Consider the following 19,612-nt stretch of genomic DNA (forward strand, 5'->3'; position numbering starts at 1 on the left):
AATTAAAAACGAGCAGCTACTGTACTTGCTTATAAAACTCAATTGACTGACCAGCATGCAGCAGCAGCAGCAGGCTGCAAGATGTTCTCCACAATTATGTTGGAGATTGAATCTATGTAAAACTTGCCTGAAACGTAATTGTTGTATAAACTTGAGAAACAAGGTGAACTATAATGGCTCATGAACGCACTTATCTCTAGTAGAACACCACACATCCAAAACTTGCAAAGCATATGACAACAAGACTTTCCTAACTTGTAAATAATATTCAATCATGTCTATTCAATTGCTTATTATTGATTGATCATTACATCCATATTAAACATGCATGCATGCATGAGAATAACTGACAAAGAAATCAAACACCTAATGACTGGCCATTCACGCTCCACGTAGACATACTTGCTTCATTAGGTGATCTTTCTAATAGTGTCGATTGATCTATCTCATCTTGGCTGAATATTGGAGACAAACCAGCTACAAGGTTGGCACACTGGCATACTGATATCCTTGATAGTAATGGCGATGCTTCCATTGGGCTCTGCCTGTCTCCAGGACTAGACTGACATGATTTTGGTAGTAAAGGACTGGCAGGCATCTGATGCTGCTTCAAGCAATCAGCAGACTGCAAGAAAATCAGTTATAATTCATTCGTTCATTCAAACATCATCCACGTACATACTAATCAAACATTAAGCAATCTAATTGACTTTACTGCCAATTCAATATTACATGTTTGCTATTAGAGAAATTTATTGTGTTACTGCCAATCAGTTTATTTGTTCTAAATCAGAAATTCACAATTGCTAAAGTAAGTAAAGTTATGAAAGACAAGAAGCAAATGCAGATGACATTTCAAATAGAGATAAAAACCCTCTAACCCTAGGATATGCATGATAACAAAACAAGCCTAAATGTCAAGTCTTCAGCAGATCCAATAAATTACAATCACATTTAAAAGGCAAACATTCTGCTACTAAATAATCATAATTACAACCAAGCAATTCTGTTATTTCCCTTTTGAAGACTAAAATTTATCCCTGTTTCATTTAATATCAGTTATTGTGGTCTTCCCAACTCCAAATTTTGTGCAATGGCAATATAGGGGTGCATTTCTATACCTCTTCTGGCTCTTCTGGAAGAGTCTTCTAAGAAGGCGCAGAAAAAACTGGCAGAGCTAAAAGTGTCAGAAGAGATCGTGCTTGCGCAGTAAAGCTGCTAGACCGGATGTTTGCAAACAGAATAGATGAAAGTTGTTGTACATGGGCCAACTGCTTGTTACTTGACTGTGCACTACAGACAGACTCTTGATCATGATCATCCCTTGTAATTCCAGACATGAAGTCCCTGGGCTGTCACTCCATGAAAACATCCATTCTCTTATCCGCTGCTGCTTTCCACCCTACTGGGGCACCAATGCTTGTCTCCACAACAGCGTCAATGTTGGCCATTAGTGCGCAAAGCATACAAACTGCACATGCGGCAGTTCTTTTCTACTGCCTCTTCTGAGTTTCAGTCAGAAGAGGTAAAGAAATGCTCAATAGGACAACATCTCCAGCTATTAAAAATCGTCAGCTTCTAATCTATTGTAATCACTACATACCTACGCTTCTTAGAAGTTTCATCGTTTTCACTGCCATCATGCATGAAGTCACTATACAGTTACTGAGTAGTAACAGTACAGTACACTCAATCTAGCCAATATGACATGATATCCACATGACTGTCAAATATGTAAAGGTCAGATATGCAAGAGTCAGATTAGCAAGAGTCAGATTAGCAAGAGGTGGATAAGTGAGGGTACACTGTAATGGAAGATATATCAATAAGTTAATTAACTTATATATGATATTATCCTATACAAATATACAGTTTGTGTATATGGTAAATGTACCACACTGTTTTAGTAATTTAGTGATAATCTAATCATCACTAACGTGAAACCAACAACTTGTACCTCACCTTTATTCCTTTGTTAGAAACCATAAGCCTATCATGTCCATCATCTAAAATCACTGAATCTACTGAAGTAGCTTCAGTATCTCCCTCTGGCTCAAAAGGAGCTTCAAATAATTTTCTTCTGAAAGAATTAAAAGACAAGTCCTGCAATTTCTCCATCTCTTCAGATAGTTGCCACTGAGGAATATCCATGTCACCATAAAATGCTCCATCTTGACACTCAGTCTGAGCAGCAACTACAGTATGGACAAAGATATACACTGTGATTTAATCCCTAGTAATAGCCAAACAACTACTGCTAGCTATCTAAGTACTTAAGTTGAGTGCACAATTGTTGCAAGACAAAGTTTTATTGCATTTTATTGCGTACTGAAGATAGATACTACCTAGTTACTCAATACCGTATGACAGTTTATTGCTTTCACAAATATTTGATATTATAATACAATTCTTATATGCAACCTGGACTTGTGAGTTTTATGCATGATCAGAGCTTCATAAACTCTTTAGTAAACCATCTACATACTACATCATGTCATGCATATTAAATCAAATTTAGTCAGATTGCCAAAAATTGGGCATATTTGAGAAAGTTACAAGTGACATCCCATCACACATGCACAGACCTGCCAACCCGGCCAAATCAAACTGCGTGAGTTTGCCAGAAAAATGTAGGAAATAAAAAAATTAGAGATGCCTACAATAACACATCAATATCAATAAACGTTATGTCATAATGAGCATTAAATAATGTATGTATTTAACTATTTGCATGCCCACTCAGAGTAGTAACCAATAATTAATTAAAGTACACTTAATTAAAGAGTCAGAGTCATGCATCTTCCAGTTCAACCGTCTAACGATCGATTCATATGCCATGATTCTGAAATGATAAGTACATTTCAGAAAGCCTCAGAGGACTGCCTGGATTACAGATTACAAAATTTTACAACCATCTAACGTTCCTTATGAATAGGGCTTTTGAAGAACATAAGAACTTATTAATTACATTAAATGCATAATGGAGAACTACGTAGAAGATGACAACATACATCTAGATGTACGTATGTTTCTGAGGATGTAGATGGTAGAACCCCGCGGGCGATTAGCGTATCTCTCCACTCTAGATCTGCTAAGCATTTTGGGTCAGCTTTAGAAAAGCAGGCTTCACTATATATTCTGTTCAGAGTACAGTACCACATGCAGACGGCTTATAGTGGCAGCTGAGCAGCACTAGTCTTACGTAGCTAAACCCTACAGTACCTGCCATCATACTTCCCGCCCTTACAGTACCTGCCATCATACTTCCCGTCCTTACAGTACCTGCCATCATACTTCCCACCCTTACAGTACCTGCCATCATACTTCCAACAGAAGTATGATGGCAGGTAATGGTCTGGCTAGAGCAGCACGCCCATGGTATGGTATGACAGTTTATAGAGTTTTCCAAGACCAACTCCTCCTTCTATATTCAGTTGATAAAATTTTGACAAATATAGAAAGAACCCGATGGAGAGAGGGGCTGGCACACATAAACGTAAAGATATACATTGATACAGGTATTTCTACCTATTATACGTGTACACACAACAAGCACACTTATCAGTCATGCCCATTAGTCACACCCACCAAAGGTCAGAAAATGTTGGAAATTTTATGCCAAATGCAGTTAGGCGAGAGAAAGATCCCAATCGTGGGAGTTTCCCACTCAATGCGGGAGAGTTGGCAGTTCTGCATGTATACAATGAACACAAAAAGCCTGGAAAAGTAAAATAGTGCAAATTGCTGTGATATTATCTTGATCCTGAACAGACATAGAATGCATGCTAATAAAGCTAGACACCATAAATAACAACACTAAGCCATAACAACCATAAGTTTTCAAAATCTGGCCCTATGCTGTGGCAACACTGAAAATACCAATTGATGGCACAAAGGTACTACTATTATCACACTTTTAACATCAAGGTTAGTCCATAAGTTATTCCACTGGTCACAGCTTCTTAATTAAGACTAACATTCTAATTGAAACACAAAGTTATAAACCCTGTCGGACCTACAAACGCAGTTTCATAGCCATAAATAGTTGTGTACAAACGGCGACTTGGATACATGTAGTATGTACTGATTCTAATAGCCTTTTCACACGAGTTCCTTTCCAAACTGAGCTGAACTCAGCCAGCCCATGCCAGAAAGCTGAGCCAATTCCCATTCACATGGCACTTAGACAAAGTGAGCCAGCTCACTTAAGCCGTGTTTACACAGGGCCCGCTAAACTATGGTATGTGCTTGACCCGAGCTCGTAGTCCCAGGCCCGGCCCTGTTTTGCATTAACACGTCCATAACCACCATCGGCATCTCAGCTAGATGCACAGGGTCTAAAGTGTAGTCAATCACGCAGTTGTAAACAATGGCAGGTCGCAGAAGCATACTATGAACTAATGAAGAGGTGATGGCAATCATTGGGATACAAGGAGATGAGAGCATGCTAGACCAGCTCGATGTCATGACAAGAAAAGCAAACATGTTTGAAAAAATAGCTCATGATCTTCCGCCATGATTAACTGCATGCATGTGCTACTAATCATAACCAGGGTCCGACCTGGCATTTAAAAGTGAGTCATGCCCGTGGGCCCAGGAACCAACTTGGCCCAAATAATTGTTGTGTAAACACATGGTCCCGGGTCCCATAACATCATGTAAACGGGGCTTTAGTGGTGGTGTGTCTCTTGCTATGCATGCTAGGTACATATGGACATGTGTACATTAGAAACGCCCATGCTACAAAAAGCGAGAACGTCTGGCTAAGCGAGTATGATACGGGAAAGGGTATGGCTATCAAGACTACAGTTTGACTTGGTTACTGTTCACATAAATAATGGTGAGCCAAGCTGACCAAGCCAAAACGTGCTGGCACATCAGTTTAAGGTGGGCCATTCCAGCATAGTTCGGCCTGCATTCACACAACCCTTCTTAAAAGTGACCCAACCTGTGCTGACCAGTGTTGGCCAGGTTATAAGTGCTCGTATGAACGGGCTGTAAGCGTAAATTACAATGATCAAACCTGATGGTACACCTTGTGTAGGTGTGTCTAGATTGCAAATGTGAACACTTCATTGATATAAAAGAATAGCTTTTGCAACAAATCACAAAACAATCCTATCAGTAAATTAGAGACTGGATTTAGCTTTCTTCCTGTAAGAAAGCCAAAAGTTTTACTAATGTTTTAGCATGTATGCTTATGCAACTACCACATACACAAACAAAATACTGCATGAACTTGCAACATCAAGTAAAACAATATATAACTAAAGTTTTAAAAACTTCCTCTGAAAAAAGAAATAGATGTAGGGATTGTATAAAAAGTAGTAGAAACAAGATTTAGATAATATGAGCCAAAGCCAGACATCATTATTGAATCCTTCCAACCCACTAAAGGTAAAATGTAAGGAATGTGTGTTGGAAGGATTCAATAATGATGTCTGGCTTTGGTTCATATTGTCTAAATCTTGTTTCTATTACTTTTTATACAATCCTTACATCTATTTCTTTTTTCAGAGAAAAAGTTTTTAAAATTCTAGTTTGGTAACTTTTTAGGCGTGCGAAAGCACAACCTACTCCATTAACTTATAAACAAAGGTAGCCTACGAAAACACACATTTCCTAAAGCGTACTTGGTATATCATTATGTATAGTCACACATCTCGAGCATGTGGATTAGGTTTACAGTGTACTTGCAAAATATGTAAAGAAGATGTGCAGTGTTTGTGTATAGGTTTGAATCATGCAGACGTTACATTTTGTTGCAATTATAACTTAACACTAATTAATGAAGCTGTGTTCTACTCACTTGAGAGCTACAAGCATATGTGCACGTAGTTGTGTGTGTGTGTGTGTGTGTGTGTGTGTGTGTGTGTGTGTGTGTGTGTGTGTGTGTGTGTGTGTGTGTGTGTGTGTGTGTGTGTGTACTGCAAAAGATTTTCATCTCTTGCAAAAGGTCATACTGAGATTGAAGAAGGAATGTATGCAAATGATTTAGCTGCTATTGCAATATCTCCTGGTTGTCTACAATAATCTCTAGATGGATGCTTGCATAAAGTTTGTGTCAAGTGGGGTATGAATACTAGCGTTACACTAAAGCTTTTAGTGTGGGCAAAAAGCAATCTCACATATCCATGGATGGCCATCACTTACAGGATGTTGTGAAAAATTGAAAATAGAACTGTTGAAGAAAGTACATCATTCAATTGTTGGTGGAAACGAGTGTTTTCCCATAGAAATTTCTCTTGAACCATCAAACTGAAAGTTTTCCAAAGTATTGTTCTGCCAGTCTTGCTAGATATAAGGCTGTGAGCTAGACTGGCTGTAACTCAAGCAAACATTCACAAGCTGCATGAACACATTTCTGAACTTCACATGTATTAGAATTATTCTTGGAGTGTCTAAATGGCATAAAATAACCAAGAAAGAAAATGTAAGGGTCTGATAATATAATTAACAGGACGGCAGCTTGTACGTGTACTGTACTAATTTGAACACATAAGTGTACGACATGACACCATGAGATGCCAGTTTCAAGAGCGTCAGCTTCTTCTTCGTCATCATTGTTGGTGTCATTGAGCGCTACCGACATTTGCGCATGTGCACGTGACCGAGCGCGTACAGTACTGTACAGTACACTGAATGCATGCTGAGCGTCTTGAGCAATGCTTGGCTTCTACACGCGACCGGCTTGTAGAAGCAGTACACTGTACGAGGTCTTCAATTAGCGGCTTATACGTGAGGTCGGCCTTATACACGACAATACGGTAGCTATATATAGACAATTCATGAACTCTGCGCAAAATTTCATTGTATGCCACACCCAGCTTAATCGTAACAAACGTCACATAATGAGAATTGCAATGTTGACATTTCGTGATGGAAGCAAGCCGAATTTGCTCTTGCCTTCTGCTTGAAGGCGTTCGTGTTCCAACTATACAACAAGAAGTATATCGTGTCTGCGATTGCAATGACGTTCAACGTCACTCCTTCTACACACTTCCTCTTGCTTGTGCAATTCAAAAGCACGATTCTTTGCCTAACTGTAGGCAGGAAAATCACTTTCAGGTTTTTCAACCACAACACGTGTCAAGAACTCTTGTCACCTTGCTAAACTGCTTCCTGCAACGTAAATTAAGGGTAGTAGGATCTTGTGATTGGCTGCATGGTTATTGTTTGTTAACAATTGTCTACAACAATTACGTGTAACGTAAGTAGGGTAGCAGGTTCAAATCCATTCTACAAATCTCTTTTTCTTAGATGCTTCTTTTTCTATCATCATAAGAATACAGGTCGGCTTATTCTACGTCATTTCCCCAAGTTTAGCTTTACATATGCCGTAGTCAAAAAGTTATGTGTGACGAAGAAGAAGAAGAAGAAGAAGAAGAAGAAGAAGAAGAAGAAGAAGAAGAAGAAGAAGAAAGAAGAAAAAGAAGAAAGAAGGCAAAATCCGGCGAAAACTCTGAATTGACAAGCGTTTTTCTAGTTCTGAAAACAAGCTGAGATCGACTCAGAAGTAGCCTAGCATAGTTGAACTTGTAAGCATTTCTATCTGTCGTTTTCAAGATATTCAGCCACATTTTAAAGTGATTTCTGAAGGTCTAAAATATGATCACGCCCACACAGCCACACAACCTTGTCAATCCCTACACAGGTAGTACCCTGTAATAATCTTTAGCTTGAGACAATAGCCACAATAAACTGGTATATATATTTGTATATATATATATATATATATATATATATATATATATATATATATATATATATATATATATTACAAATAACAGTAACATCAATTTAGCTGCTGTGTCGATAAAATTTATGTATGGTAAAACTGAAGAATGCCGCTTTGTAATCTTCTTACTCCTGGCCTGTTCATATAATAAAACAGAGTGTCCTGTGACTAATGATCTGATTAGTCAAATCTTCTTTCTCTGATATCAAGTTTATGGTAAAGACCACAGCTGGACACTTAATAGCACTTCCACACTGTGCTACTCATGTGAGTTGTGAGTGTGTAGACCAATTTTGCACATCAGCTCCATGCATCAACAAAGACAAATCTCCTCAACCAAAAACCTAATGAACAAGTGTGCAATGGCGAAGACAACAAAAAATATTTGTGATTATGTGTCTATTATAACTACAAAGAAATTGAAACTAGATCAAATTTGTTTAATTAATGTCATGAATGTAGCTGTATAACTTCTTATTCTCTGTACTACACTGCTTAATTAATGTCATTCTGAAACATGCAGTACCTTCTGTTGTTACCGTATCTATATCTTCCACTTGGGACAGTGGTGATGACTCATTTATATCTTCAAACAACAATCTGGTTTCAGTGACAAAGTACTGTGCAAATAGATCAGAAATGAAATTATAAAATACTTACAAAATCGAGAAGGAAATGAAGCAAACATTGTTTGTCCTGCTTGATGTTCAACAATACATGGAGAAGGTACAACCAACTTGTGAGTAAAAAACTGAAACAAAATGGACACAAAACGTGAACACAAGAAGCATGTACTGCAGTTTGACTAAAGACTAGAAGATCAACAAACCTCTTCCCAAATTAACCATAATAGAGAGTTTAAATTCAACATAAATGTAAAGCCAAAAGAGCAGTGTTTTCACAAAAATGATCATACAATGTACAACAACAAAATTCCATTAGAAATATAACCGTCCCTTTCTTTATCGATGTAATCTTCTAAAAAATAAGCAAAACGGTGGGCTCATGAATAAAAAGGATAACGTAAAGAACAAAACTGTCCAACTGAGAATTGAACCAATGACTGACATGTGCACGTAAGTCAGGCTTGTGATGTCAAACTAGAGCTATATTTAAAGATTTCATGGCTATATCTATCATTAATAGAAGTCAATGAAAATATGTCCAGGCAAGTTTACATTTTTGGACAGCCACGAAATTTGTGGTTAATATTAATGTTGGTATAAATTGATTAATTACCGTATTATCTCTAACATAAACACAGCACGTCTCACAAGATTCCTATTACCAGTAGTCAAACGTAGTCATTGAATGGTACTAGATGATAGCTATTAATGTAAGCACATATCTAAGACAGAGTCCAACAGAGTCCAACAAAACATGTCTCATCTCTAACATCTAAAAACGACACATCTATCAGGCTCTTTGAAAAATAAGAAGGACGTGTTTATGTTTGAGATAATACGGTAATAATTGATTTACTTTGTCTACATCCCACGTCTCCTGCTCTCTTTCCCAGTTGCCGTGATTGTACATGTGAGCACGAGATTGGTCTTGAGGCACTTCGTTGATTTCAGCTGGACGCTGTACATGTCCACACCGATAAAATTACAAACAGTATTTTAGTACATTATAATAATATAGTAAAGTCAAGCAAGCCTCGGATATATTGACATGCTAACCAATAGTGATATATCATCTATTGTCCATTGAAACTTGCCAGAAGTTGCGTTCTACAAGAAGATAAACAAGATCAGAAACACACATGCCAACAAGCCTAATTAAGCAGAATAAAACGATTGAAGAATAGTCAGTAGTTTCTTCTAACCTTGTTAGCGTTGTCTGTTCGTAAAACTGACGGTGAGAATCGAGGAAAGTGTTCTCTGTCGTACCATACTCGACCACAACTAGCACTAAAGGGATTTCTAATAGGAGGTGGTGCTACAGGAGTTTGTGGACAGTTGGCTTGTCCTTCCATTAGAACCGTTTGCAGTTTGTCACTTTCGAATATTTCCGCGATGTCGTTTACTTGTTGAATTCAATACACTACGTATTCGACGAATCAGGTTGGGCGTGACTGCTATATTTAGTGATCGAGTCACCGCAAGTGTGGAAGTCGGGGGGCAGTGACGGAGTTGGTGAGCCGCTCGCTTTGTTGAAAATCAACCTTGTTTGTCGTCGTGGCAAGGTGAGGTGATGTGCCGTTGTGTGTGTGGGGTGTGGGTCGGGATTTGTTGATCTTTAGCAACGTCAGTCGAACATATCACGCCGCATAGCGCGCCAACCTGACATTGACTATGATGGTCGTGAAAAATATGACCGCAAACTCTGTTTTTCTGTTGTGATAATGGTCGTAGAATGGCGTCTAGCAACGTGTGTCGTTTGCTGTCACTAGATCCCACCGAGGGAGCGCGGTTTTGCGGTCGCTAATGTTGACGCTGTCTGCCTTCTATCCTCTGCCCTTCACTCGATTGCTGCTGCTGAAATACAAATTGTGAATCCACAAATTGTAATTAGCTGATTTGAGCGTATTGTATGCTTCTTGCTCACAACTGTATTGATATTCTGGTCGTGCCTCTTTGCACATTGCATTATCTTTCTCTTCTGTTGTGTAGAATGGCAACGAGCTTGCGTCGGTTTGTAGTCTTCGTTTATTGCCTTTATTGTTTTTATGGTGAGTTTCTTGTTCTTGTTCTACACGTTTCTTGTCAAGTACGCGATTGGTCGCTTTGTGGTAGCTAAAGTGGAAGGCCAGAGTTGCTTGAATGAACGAAATTGTTCCAGCTGTTTGAAAGCTAGTGCTGAATGTACCTGGTGTGCAGATCAGGTGAGTTTGTTGTCTGTGCAAGTTGGTACCTGTTACACTGTCCTTGCATGTCTATATCTAGGTGTTGCCTGCAACAGCCAGCCGTTGTAACCTTAACAGCAACTTTTCTAATAACTGGTGCAAAGAGTTTTATGGACCAAAACAAGAAAATATTACTATTAAGGTGCAGTGTGCTTATGTATACTCATGAAGTGTTGTTTGTTGATTTAACTGACATTACTTTTGTGGCCAAATAAAATCTATCTGTTTGTCAATGGTAGTATATTTTCATAAATCACAGCTATTACATTGAAGCGCAAACTACTGATTGCTATAGTGTTTTCAAGTCTAAGACATTTCCTAAACATATTTCCGAGGCCCAAAGGACCTGGAAGACTATATTCAACAATCTAGCATGCAAGTCCCTCTACTTTCTGGTATATAACCCTTGCATTGCACTTCTGCAATTGAATCGATCTGTCTGTCTGTCTGTTTGTCAATAGTGTTCGAAATTCGCAAAATTTTACTCGCCAAAGTAAATAAAGCCTTGGAGTTGCAATACGTGTGTAAATTAGTATTATATTAATATATTTTAGTAACTGGTATAATTACAACAAAAATAAGTAACTTGGTGTTGAAACTTGTAAAAATTGTATTCTTTGTTTTGAGAAATTATATACAAAATAAATATTATCAAAACTATGATAGCTACACACTTCCCATTTTAATTAATTATTTATTAATTAGCAAGCTAGCTATGTCTAAAAGTTAGTAGTGGTTCAACTGTTGTATAACCGAATCTGCTGTAATTATTAGACTATACTTATGTGTATTGCCTATTGACATTGTTTTACAACAAAATTACAAGTGCATTACATTTATCGTCATGCTTGTCATCATTCTTGATTCTTTGTTGTGGATGATTTTTCTTGCCATAAGGTGCAATATCTACAGATGCCTATTAACTTTTCCCAATTTTGACCATATAGAAATTCAAAGCTTATGTAGGATCAAAGGTCTCTACGTTTAGAACTGACCATGGCATTCACATTTCCATCATGATCTATTAGACTAACCTAGCCTAACCATGCTTAGTAAAAGCTCTATGCCACTGTTTTATATAGATTCATGTACACCTACAATATTTAGATTCTTGAGCCATGCTGTAAAATCCATGTGCATGTGGACTGCATACATGTAGCTTTGTGCAGGCTCTGGTGTGCTGTTAACCGTACAAGCAGATTCAGACTTTGCCACCAACATTTGGCTACGAAACTATCTACTCCCTTACATCTCCCTGCATATTGTAGGCGACTAGATGGTTTCTGAAAGGTGGCTATACAACATTATCATGATATTGCATTGGAAGAATTAAACCTAGAGGTGAATTTGAACTTATCATAACACAGACAGATAGGTAGTAGCATTTAGGCCTAGATGACAGAAAACATCACCAGGCATGTCTGGTTTCACAAGGAAGGTTTGCAGGTTTGCAGTCACATTCTTTGTCTACTCTTCCATCACAGCAATACCCTACTAATTTTTAGTAAGAATAAATTCCTTCAGTTATCTATTTGTGGTGGCATTTTAGTTGGTACACACAAGTGTAATGATTGCGGTTTCAGCAGCTGTTTTATGTAACTAGCCTTTCCCACAACACAATATAAATGGACAATTTAGATAGATATGATTAGATTCTGACAGCCAACATGCCAACATGTGGATTTCAATACTTATGTACACATTAGCCCTACAGGATACCTAACTCAACACCTCCTGAACGTGCTTACCTCCTGAACGTGTCTACCTCCTGAACGTGCCTACCCCCTTCTCTGGCAAGTGGACAGCTACTTTCTACTCCGCAACTTTGATTTGGACTCACCATTGGCGAGTAGGCGAGTGGGAATTTTGAACACTGCAATACATAATTTTTTCGTAAATGAACTATAGCATGTCCATTACATCTAGTACATACTGTCTGTCTGTCTATATGTCTGTCTGTCTGTCAAAGAAATATATTTTCATAAATTACAGGGTAAATCAGAATTATTACAAGCTAAATCTAACTAAGCAACTCTTAGTAATACACGATACACTACAGTTGACCATGGAAGGGTCTTCAATGTCTATTTAAAACTAATGAACAAAAACTGAAAAATGTCCAGTTCTGAGCTGCGCTTTTGACCACCTAAGATGTTATAGGTTTTTCTTGACATCACTGAAGCATTACGTCTTTGCAACTCACCAGAAAATGGCGTCTCCTAAATGATTTAAACTTGGCAGGATTCGTTTGGCCACTTTCATCTCTTGAGAGATGTGAGAGATCGTCTAGATACCTTAACACTTTCTCACCCAGTGACCAAAGCTTTCAAACTGTCTGTCTGTCTGTCTGTCTGTCTGTCTGTCTGTGTCAATGGTAGTATATTTCAGACATGATAACTATTATAGGCTATAAATAAAGTAGCTAATAGCAAACTTTGAAGTGAGTTCAATAGGTGCTATAGGGTCATTAGACCTATCAATCTAATGTACATAAAACTGAGTTACAAAGTCATCCGTGCTATTATGATTTACTGGAAGGTAGATTTAAAATCTTGTTAGTGATTGTGTTAGCGTTGCACCACTGCAATGTCGTTGAGAAGCATTTCCACCAGAAGCACTTAAATTCTTTGCAGTTCTTGCCTGAATCGTCTGATGTCCTTTGTGACAGTTCCTGCATGTATTTGTTGGCTTCTTTGCCCCTGTATTCGTTGGCTTCTTTGCCCCTGTATTCGTTGGCTTCTTTGCCCCAACAACCAAAGTGTTCCACAACAAGGGAAACAGACCTTAATGATGTTGCTCCAGGAAGTTTGAGTTGATTGTATTTTATTGTTTTCCTCTCTTCTCTCTTCAGCATCTGTCTGTCTGTCTGTCAGCCCTTAAGATCAGGTTTGGAGGATTCGGTCTAACACAGATCAGACAAATTTCTCATGCAGCTTACTTATCTTCATGGTGTCAGACTATGAACAAGTTGCCTGGTCGTTTCTCATCAATGTGTGACCTGGTCAACTATCTGAAAGAGTCTGAATCAGTTCCAGAATCAAATGGCTCTACTCTAAAGTCAGCGTTTCAGTTATTACCACCTTTGCCAAAATCAGTCGACAATGAATCAGAGGAAAATCAGTCCATTGAAGATTTCATTTCATACCCACGAAAGTTACGGTATCGCCTGTGCACCAAGATTGCCAGCAGTGAAGTTGGTGACCTGCTCGCCCATGTCCCCTCTGATAGAGATGCAGCAAGGTTACGATCTTTACAAGGAAAAGGCCCAGGATCATGGCTAGAGGTAATACCGTCTTCTGGTAAGCACGCACTTAAAAGCAAACGAGTTTTCCATTGCGTCTTATCTAAGACTGGGATTGCCTCTGCCATTCAGTGAATGGGCGAATGTTTGCGATTGTCGTCGAGTTATAGACCCCAAGGATACCACCTTTTGATCTATAATCTTGAAGGTGGTCCTGTTAGAGCCCATAACTCTGTTCTCCATGGCTGGAGTGAATGCATGAGTGACCTACATATCCCACATGAGAAAGAACCAAGAAATCTATACGTCAACACTGAGGATTGCCCAGACATTACATTCTTTGATGCAAAATCAGGACAAAATCTAGATGTTGACATATTATTGGCACACCCATGGAATCAAGGCATTCTAAAACGATCTAGCAGGGAGGATGGGTTTGCTGCCCGCACAAGAGAAGAGAAGAAGACCAATAAGTATACAGGAGAAATTCTACCAAGAGGGACGTCATCAAAGTGTATCACACTAGTTTTTGAGCACTTTGGTAGATGGGCCTGCAAGCCGATGCCTTTTTACACACTTTCTTAAAACATTGCAGCCATATTGAGGAAGACCCCTTTCGTAGTGCAGAACAATTCAAAACTTTTTGGAGGAAACGGTTCTCTTTGATTCTTCAAAGATGCAATGCAAAAGTAATCTTCAAAATGTTGTCAAGAGTTTCAGAAACAAAGAATGACATGGACAAGCTTTTTGACTTTAATGTACAGATCCAAGTCCATTAATGTTTTAAAGTATTTTGCTGTGAAGGACTGGTTCATCATAGAAGGTTAGGATGTGTAGAAGTAGAGGATCTGTAACAATAAAATAATCTGCGTGTCTGTCTGCCTGTTTGTCAATGGTATTTTATTCAATAGAACAAAGTACGTACAGATGGAGGCTAAATCCTCTACAACACAATGTCCTCATCAGTCCAATTAACTACACACGTGCTTGCTCCTTTACTAAAAAAAAAGTAAAGGCCAAATGGCCTTGGAAAAACACAAATTAACTAGCATCATCTAAAAGTCTCTCCACTTTCCTGTAGATGACTCGAGCATTGGCTTTTTGTAGCTGAATGGACATGCGCTCTCTCCAATGTGTCTTGAATGAGGAGGCATTTGTTGTTCCATAGGCATCCGTTGATCTACTTGACAAATGCTGTAGGTACATTTCTGCTTGTTGTCCCCATCGACCAAAATGTTCCAAGACTAGTGGGACTGCTGTCACTGTTTCCTTACCAAGAAGTCGTTCTCTGCTATATTTTTCCGTTTTCTTCTGCTCTCTCCTGGATGCTGCAGCACCTTCCGTAGATGCTGATGCTGAAATTACTTCACTGCTCCAGGGATGTGCTAGCGAAATGTCTAAATCTGTGTTGGACCCTGATCCAACATCGAAAACTGTTATGTCAGGGCGGTTGTCAGATGTAATGTATCGATGACGTGGCTCTCTGTGATGGTGCATTTGTAAGCTGCGCAGACAGTCTGACCATACATTGGCAATACACTCATGGGTCCAGACTGGACCACCGCCCCACTTACATGTTAGGAGATGGTATCCACAACTGTCCAGAAAAGAACCACAGTCACACTGACGAATACAGCCATCGAAGGGCATGGCTAACCCCAATCTCAAGCAAGCCGCCAAACGAAAATCGCGGGGAAACTAGTGCGAGCTTATTTGAGGTGGGCATAGCATTCAGCCAGGCTCCAGCGCCCTTGCCTTGAATCGATCTTAGCCTAGCAGCATCTCGCTGGGAGGGGGCCTTCTCGATCATTGCTGACGTCTTTTCTTTAGCGTGTTGCCGTGTCAGCCTCTGTTGTAGTTTAGTTGGAACTTGAATCATTTCAGTAATATCTGTCCCATCACTGCCAGCCTGCATCAGCGAAAATGCTATCGATTCCTCGACACCATTTGAGTTGACTAGAAGATCCAGTGCGGATTTGAGGTCTGGATAACGAATAGGCAGATGAACCAGAGTGTGAACCCAGGACGAAAGAAAAGCAAATCGAGAAGTGCTGAGGCATGGTGACATGCTGAAACCACCAAACCTGACCGGCAGTGTAGCTTGCATCCAGGAAGAGTCAGTGAGGTGACTATATCCCAATACGTGAGTGAAGGTCTCACGAGAAATCTTATCATGGACCTCGGCAGCTGCCTGAAGTCTGTCAGGGCAAACTAAACGTGCTAAATGGTTCATGCGAGGAACATGGCAGAATCGTAAAAGAAGCATTGCACTCTGTACCTCTCCCAACTTCATCAACTGCTCACACAACAGCCTTCCACTCTCAGCATATTGGCTAGAGGCTGCAGACACATACTCTCTCTTGCCTATTGGAGCCCCAAGAACTATAGTCCCATCGCTAACTACAGGTATGGCATCTAGATCAGATCTGCCTGACATCAGAGGTCCAGATGGGGAATAGATCTGTCTGTCTGTCTGTCTGTCTGTCTGTCTGATGTAGAATTTAGGGCTGGTGGCTTGAACTTAAGTTGATCTCTAGATACAGTACAATTGTTGTGTTGCACCAATTTCTTTACTAACTAATTAGGGGCCAGTTTATAATATTGTCACTGACCTTGACCTCTCATTAACATAGATGAAGGTACACAATGATGAGCAGCACCAGCATACAATATACCCTGTATTGAACTTAGCGTCTAGTTTTGCTGGTGCTGCTCACTATTGTGTACCTTCATTTACTTAATTTCCCAGTGATGAGCTGGTAAGTTTGTACTTGTCGACATCTGACATTAATATTGTGAACACTCGTCACAATCATGACTTTGGCAACATAACGTTGATGCTGGAATAGAAGGAACCGGAAGTACTGAATGTCAACTACTACCATGTGCAAAATGACCAATCACAGACACTTATCTGACATTAAGAAGACATATCTGGGGTCGATAATAGAAATTGCTTGTAGAGTGTATGCAAAATTTACTGTGATTGTGCAATTGCAGCTTTTACGAAATTGCTTTTGCCACCAGTGTCACTGAAATAGTCCTTGTATCCACATTCGTCTTAGTTCATCTTGGTCTCTACGAAACAGTAAAAGAAGTAATAGAGGGTCACATATGTCTATGTTTCTGTTATGTACCCAAGTTTTGAACCATCAGATCTACGTCTGGCAAATATTGTGAACCAGTGACTGCTAGTGTTTGTGTTTTGTCGAAATCACGTATTCAGGCCAACACATTGACATCAGCATCAGTGTCAATATTGTGAACCAGCCTTTAGGCTTGGGCATGGGTAAGGGTTGGCAGTTTTCACCTGTGATTCTAAGCTTGTGGTAATCATTAGAGAGTGTAAGACTGACTGAATGTCAACATAGATTTCCTGTTGCATATTCTATGATGTCATTGTAATGCCATAACAATTGCAATGGGTAATCATAGACAGGGAGGTCGTTAGGCAAAATTTAAATTTAATGTTTGAGTTTCTAGAAACCTATTAGTTGCTACCTATGGCTTAAACACATGGGATGTAAATCAGAAGTGATGTCATGAATTACCGTTAAGATGAAATATTGGCAGAGAATTTATTTTGGCGGGTTTTCGGATTTTTCAGCGAGCGCCAATATAAAATTTGCCATTAATTTTGCCACTGAAATAGGCTCAAGCATGATAGGCTTTTTGCGCTGACACAGCAATCCTTCATCACTAGACAGTAAATGGAGACGATAAGTTAAGGAAATGTGATGGCCACAAACACAGTTGCAGTGGGTGGGAAATTATCCAACAACAATGTCCAAGCGCCAAAATAGATTTCCGCCAATGTTTCATCTTATACCATATTATGATGATGTCATAACACAAAATATCTTGGCTGGCTAAAAGGCTTCATGGCAATAACATTCTTTGTTATGATATTAGGCAAGAGGTTGTTGTGATAGTATTTTTTGTCTGTAGTTTTTATACTTAATTATGGGGTTGGTTAGAGTTTCTCTTTTTGAATTTAAATAGTTGGAATGACACTCGACTACCCTTTGCAGGAGTTAGATTTAGAGGTGCTATTGTAATTGTATGCACTTCAACAAGGAATGAGACATGAGGCAGGGTTTTCCTAGACATCACCTCAAGAGGAGGTGCATGATTACTGTCAATTACCAATCTATCTTGTAAATTATGTAATTGAATTCAAAAAACATGTAGCAACTTTGCGAGTCTACAGGCAATCATGTTCCTAAGGTGCTCCATACCTAAGTATACGTGGCTTGAAGTGGATGTGTGTAATAAATAGCACATAGCTTGAATTTGCTATGATGGAAGACTCTGAAATTTGGCAGGAAGGTAAAGGTATAGACGGACAAGCAATGCGTGAGTTAGTTTGGTATCAGCGTACGCTAGTACATGGGGCCCGCTCAGGAATAACTTTTGTACAAGAATCAGTTTAATGAATTTTGCACGTTTTTCTAGGAGGAAGTTGATACTATATACTTGGCATTTGGCAACAACCTTCTTTGTTTGCTAGAGATTCATGTAGGCATTTTTCAAATTTGCTTTCATTTCAATGTATCTGCCAAAAGGGTTTCCCACCAGGGGTATTTAGGGACAGTTTTTTCTTGCAAACAGCAACTGATGTCCATGAGACAGCTTGCAAATGTTCTTGAAACACATCAAAATGATCAGTGTTCGAAATTCTCACTCATCTACTCGCCAATGGCGAGTCCAAATCACAGTTGGTGAGTGGAAGGTGGCTGTCCTCTGGCGACGAGTTTAGCAGAGAAGTGGGTAGGCATGTATACGTAATTGTAGTTTTGAGTTTCATGCATGTATGCTATAGGGCTAAGTGCGTAAGTAACAGAGCTATAAACTTTAGTCTCGAAGTTCCAGATCACTGCGCAAAAGTCTAGTAGATGATGATGGAACTGTGAATACCATTTTCAGTTCTAAGTTTAGAGACCTTTGATCCTACATAGACTCTATTTCTATATGGTCAAAATCAGGGAAAGTTAAAAGGCGTTTTGATATTGCACTTTATGGCAAGAAATCATCTACTACAAATAAAGAATCAAGGATGACGAGCACAAGGATAAAATCTAATGCACTTGTGTTTTGTTGTAAAACAAATGTCGATAAGTGATATACACTACCTATAGTCTAGTAATTTCAGCAGATTTTGTTACATGATCACTGCTAACTTTAAAAGATAGCTTGCTTGTTAGTTAATAATTTATTTATTTAAAGGAGAAGCGTGTAGCTATCATTGTTTTGACAAGGAAATGATATTAATTTGTAAGGTGTAAGGCTTTTCTCCACTTGTTGCTCTTTAAACATGTTTAACGTTAAACATGTTTAAGCTGTAAACATGTTTAGCTAGCTAGACAGGGTCTCCACTTGTCCATGTTATCCTTGCTATTAAATTATTGTCCGGACTTTTTGTTGTACCGCACGAATTCGTTTCTTCTGCGGCAGACAGTCGGAGATTGTCTTCTGATTGTCTCAAGAGACACATGTCTTCTTGTTATAAATATTTGTATATTTATAACAAGCTTTCTTCTATTTGAAAATTCGAAATATTCAAATCTTCACTGAAATTGCTCTCTCCGAACACTCTGCATCAGCTACGCTGTCTCTAATTTTGTCTTCTTCCAATAGTCTCCAAAGAAAGACAAAAGAACAGCACGAAAGAACTAACATACATCATTGTGGAATGCGCATTACTATCACATGACGGTTAAACCTAAAGCACTTCGTTAAACTACCTCTGAAACATGTTTAGCAAAGATGGTTAGGTTTACAGTTA

General features: G+C 39.0%; 2 protein-coding genes and 1 long non-coding RNA gene across 3 annotated transcripts; 1 reads left to right on the forward strand and 2 right to left on the reverse strand.

Annotated features, from left to right (window-relative positions):
• Positions 1 to 255: 255 nt before the first annotated feature.
• Positions 256 to 9,748, reverse strand: LOC134186149 (protein aurora borealis-like). The gene is made up of 7 exons (XM_062654064.1): positions 9,567 to 9,748; positions 9,421 to 9,471; positions 9,221 to 9,322; positions 8,399 to 8,489; positions 8,265 to 8,324; positions 1,963 to 2,195; positions 256 to 625 (listed from the first exon to the last, which is right to left on the reverse strand). Exons 1-7 carry the CDS (start codon positions 9,714 to 9,716, stop codon positions 359 to 361), a joined length of 954 nt encoding a protein of 317 aa, XP_062510048.1. The 5' UTR covers positions 9,717 to 9,748; the 3' UTR covers positions 256 to 358.
• Positions 9,749 to 9,804: 56 nt separating this feature from the next.
• On the forward strand, positions 9,805 to 10,830 carry LOC134186202 (uncharacterized). The gene is made up of 4 exons (XR_009970925.1): positions 9,805 to 9,926; positions 10,354 to 10,412; positions 10,477 to 10,565; positions 10,627 to 10,830. It is a non-coding gene; the product is annotated as an uncharacterized LOC134186202 (long non-coding RNA).
• Positions 10,831 to 15,295: 4,465 nt separating this feature from the next.
• Positions 15,296 to 16,275, reverse strand: LOC134185898 (uncharacterized). Its single transcript, XM_062653782.1, has one exon. It carries the CDS (start codon positions 16,262 to 16,264, stop codon positions 15,446 to 15,448), a length of 819 nt encoding a protein of 272 aa, XP_062509766.1. The 5' UTR covers positions 16,265 to 16,275; the 3' UTR covers positions 15,296 to 15,445.
• Positions 16,276 to 19,612: the final 3,337 nt, after the last annotated feature.

The sequence above is a fragment of the Corticium candelabrum genome, chromosome 10 (assembly GCF_963422355.1).
Source record: "Corticium candelabrum chromosome 10, ooCorCand1.1, whole genome shotgun sequence".
NCBI classification, from domain to species: Eukaryota; Metazoa; Porifera; class Homoscleromorpha; order Homosclerophorida; family Plakinidae; genus Corticium; species Corticium candelabrum.

Bases quoted from the DNA above. Each gene is read 5' to 3' on its own strand.
- LOC134185898 (XM_062653782.1), bottom strand. From the start codon at position 16,264: ATGTCAGGCAGATCTGATCTAGATGCCATACCTGTAGTTAGCGATGGG.
- LOC134186149 (XM_062654064.1), bottom strand. From the start codon at position 9,716: ATGGAAGGACAAGCCAACTGTCCACAAACTCCTGTAGCACCACCTCCT. The intron at 9,323-9,420 runs GTTAGCATGTCA...GGACATGTACAG, and splicing joins TAGATGATATATCACTATTG to CGTCCAGCTGAAATCAACGA. The intron at 2,196-8,264 runs GTACTGCATGTT...TCCATACTGTAG, and splicing joins AGATACGGTAACAACAGAAG to TTGCTGCTCAGACTGAGTGT.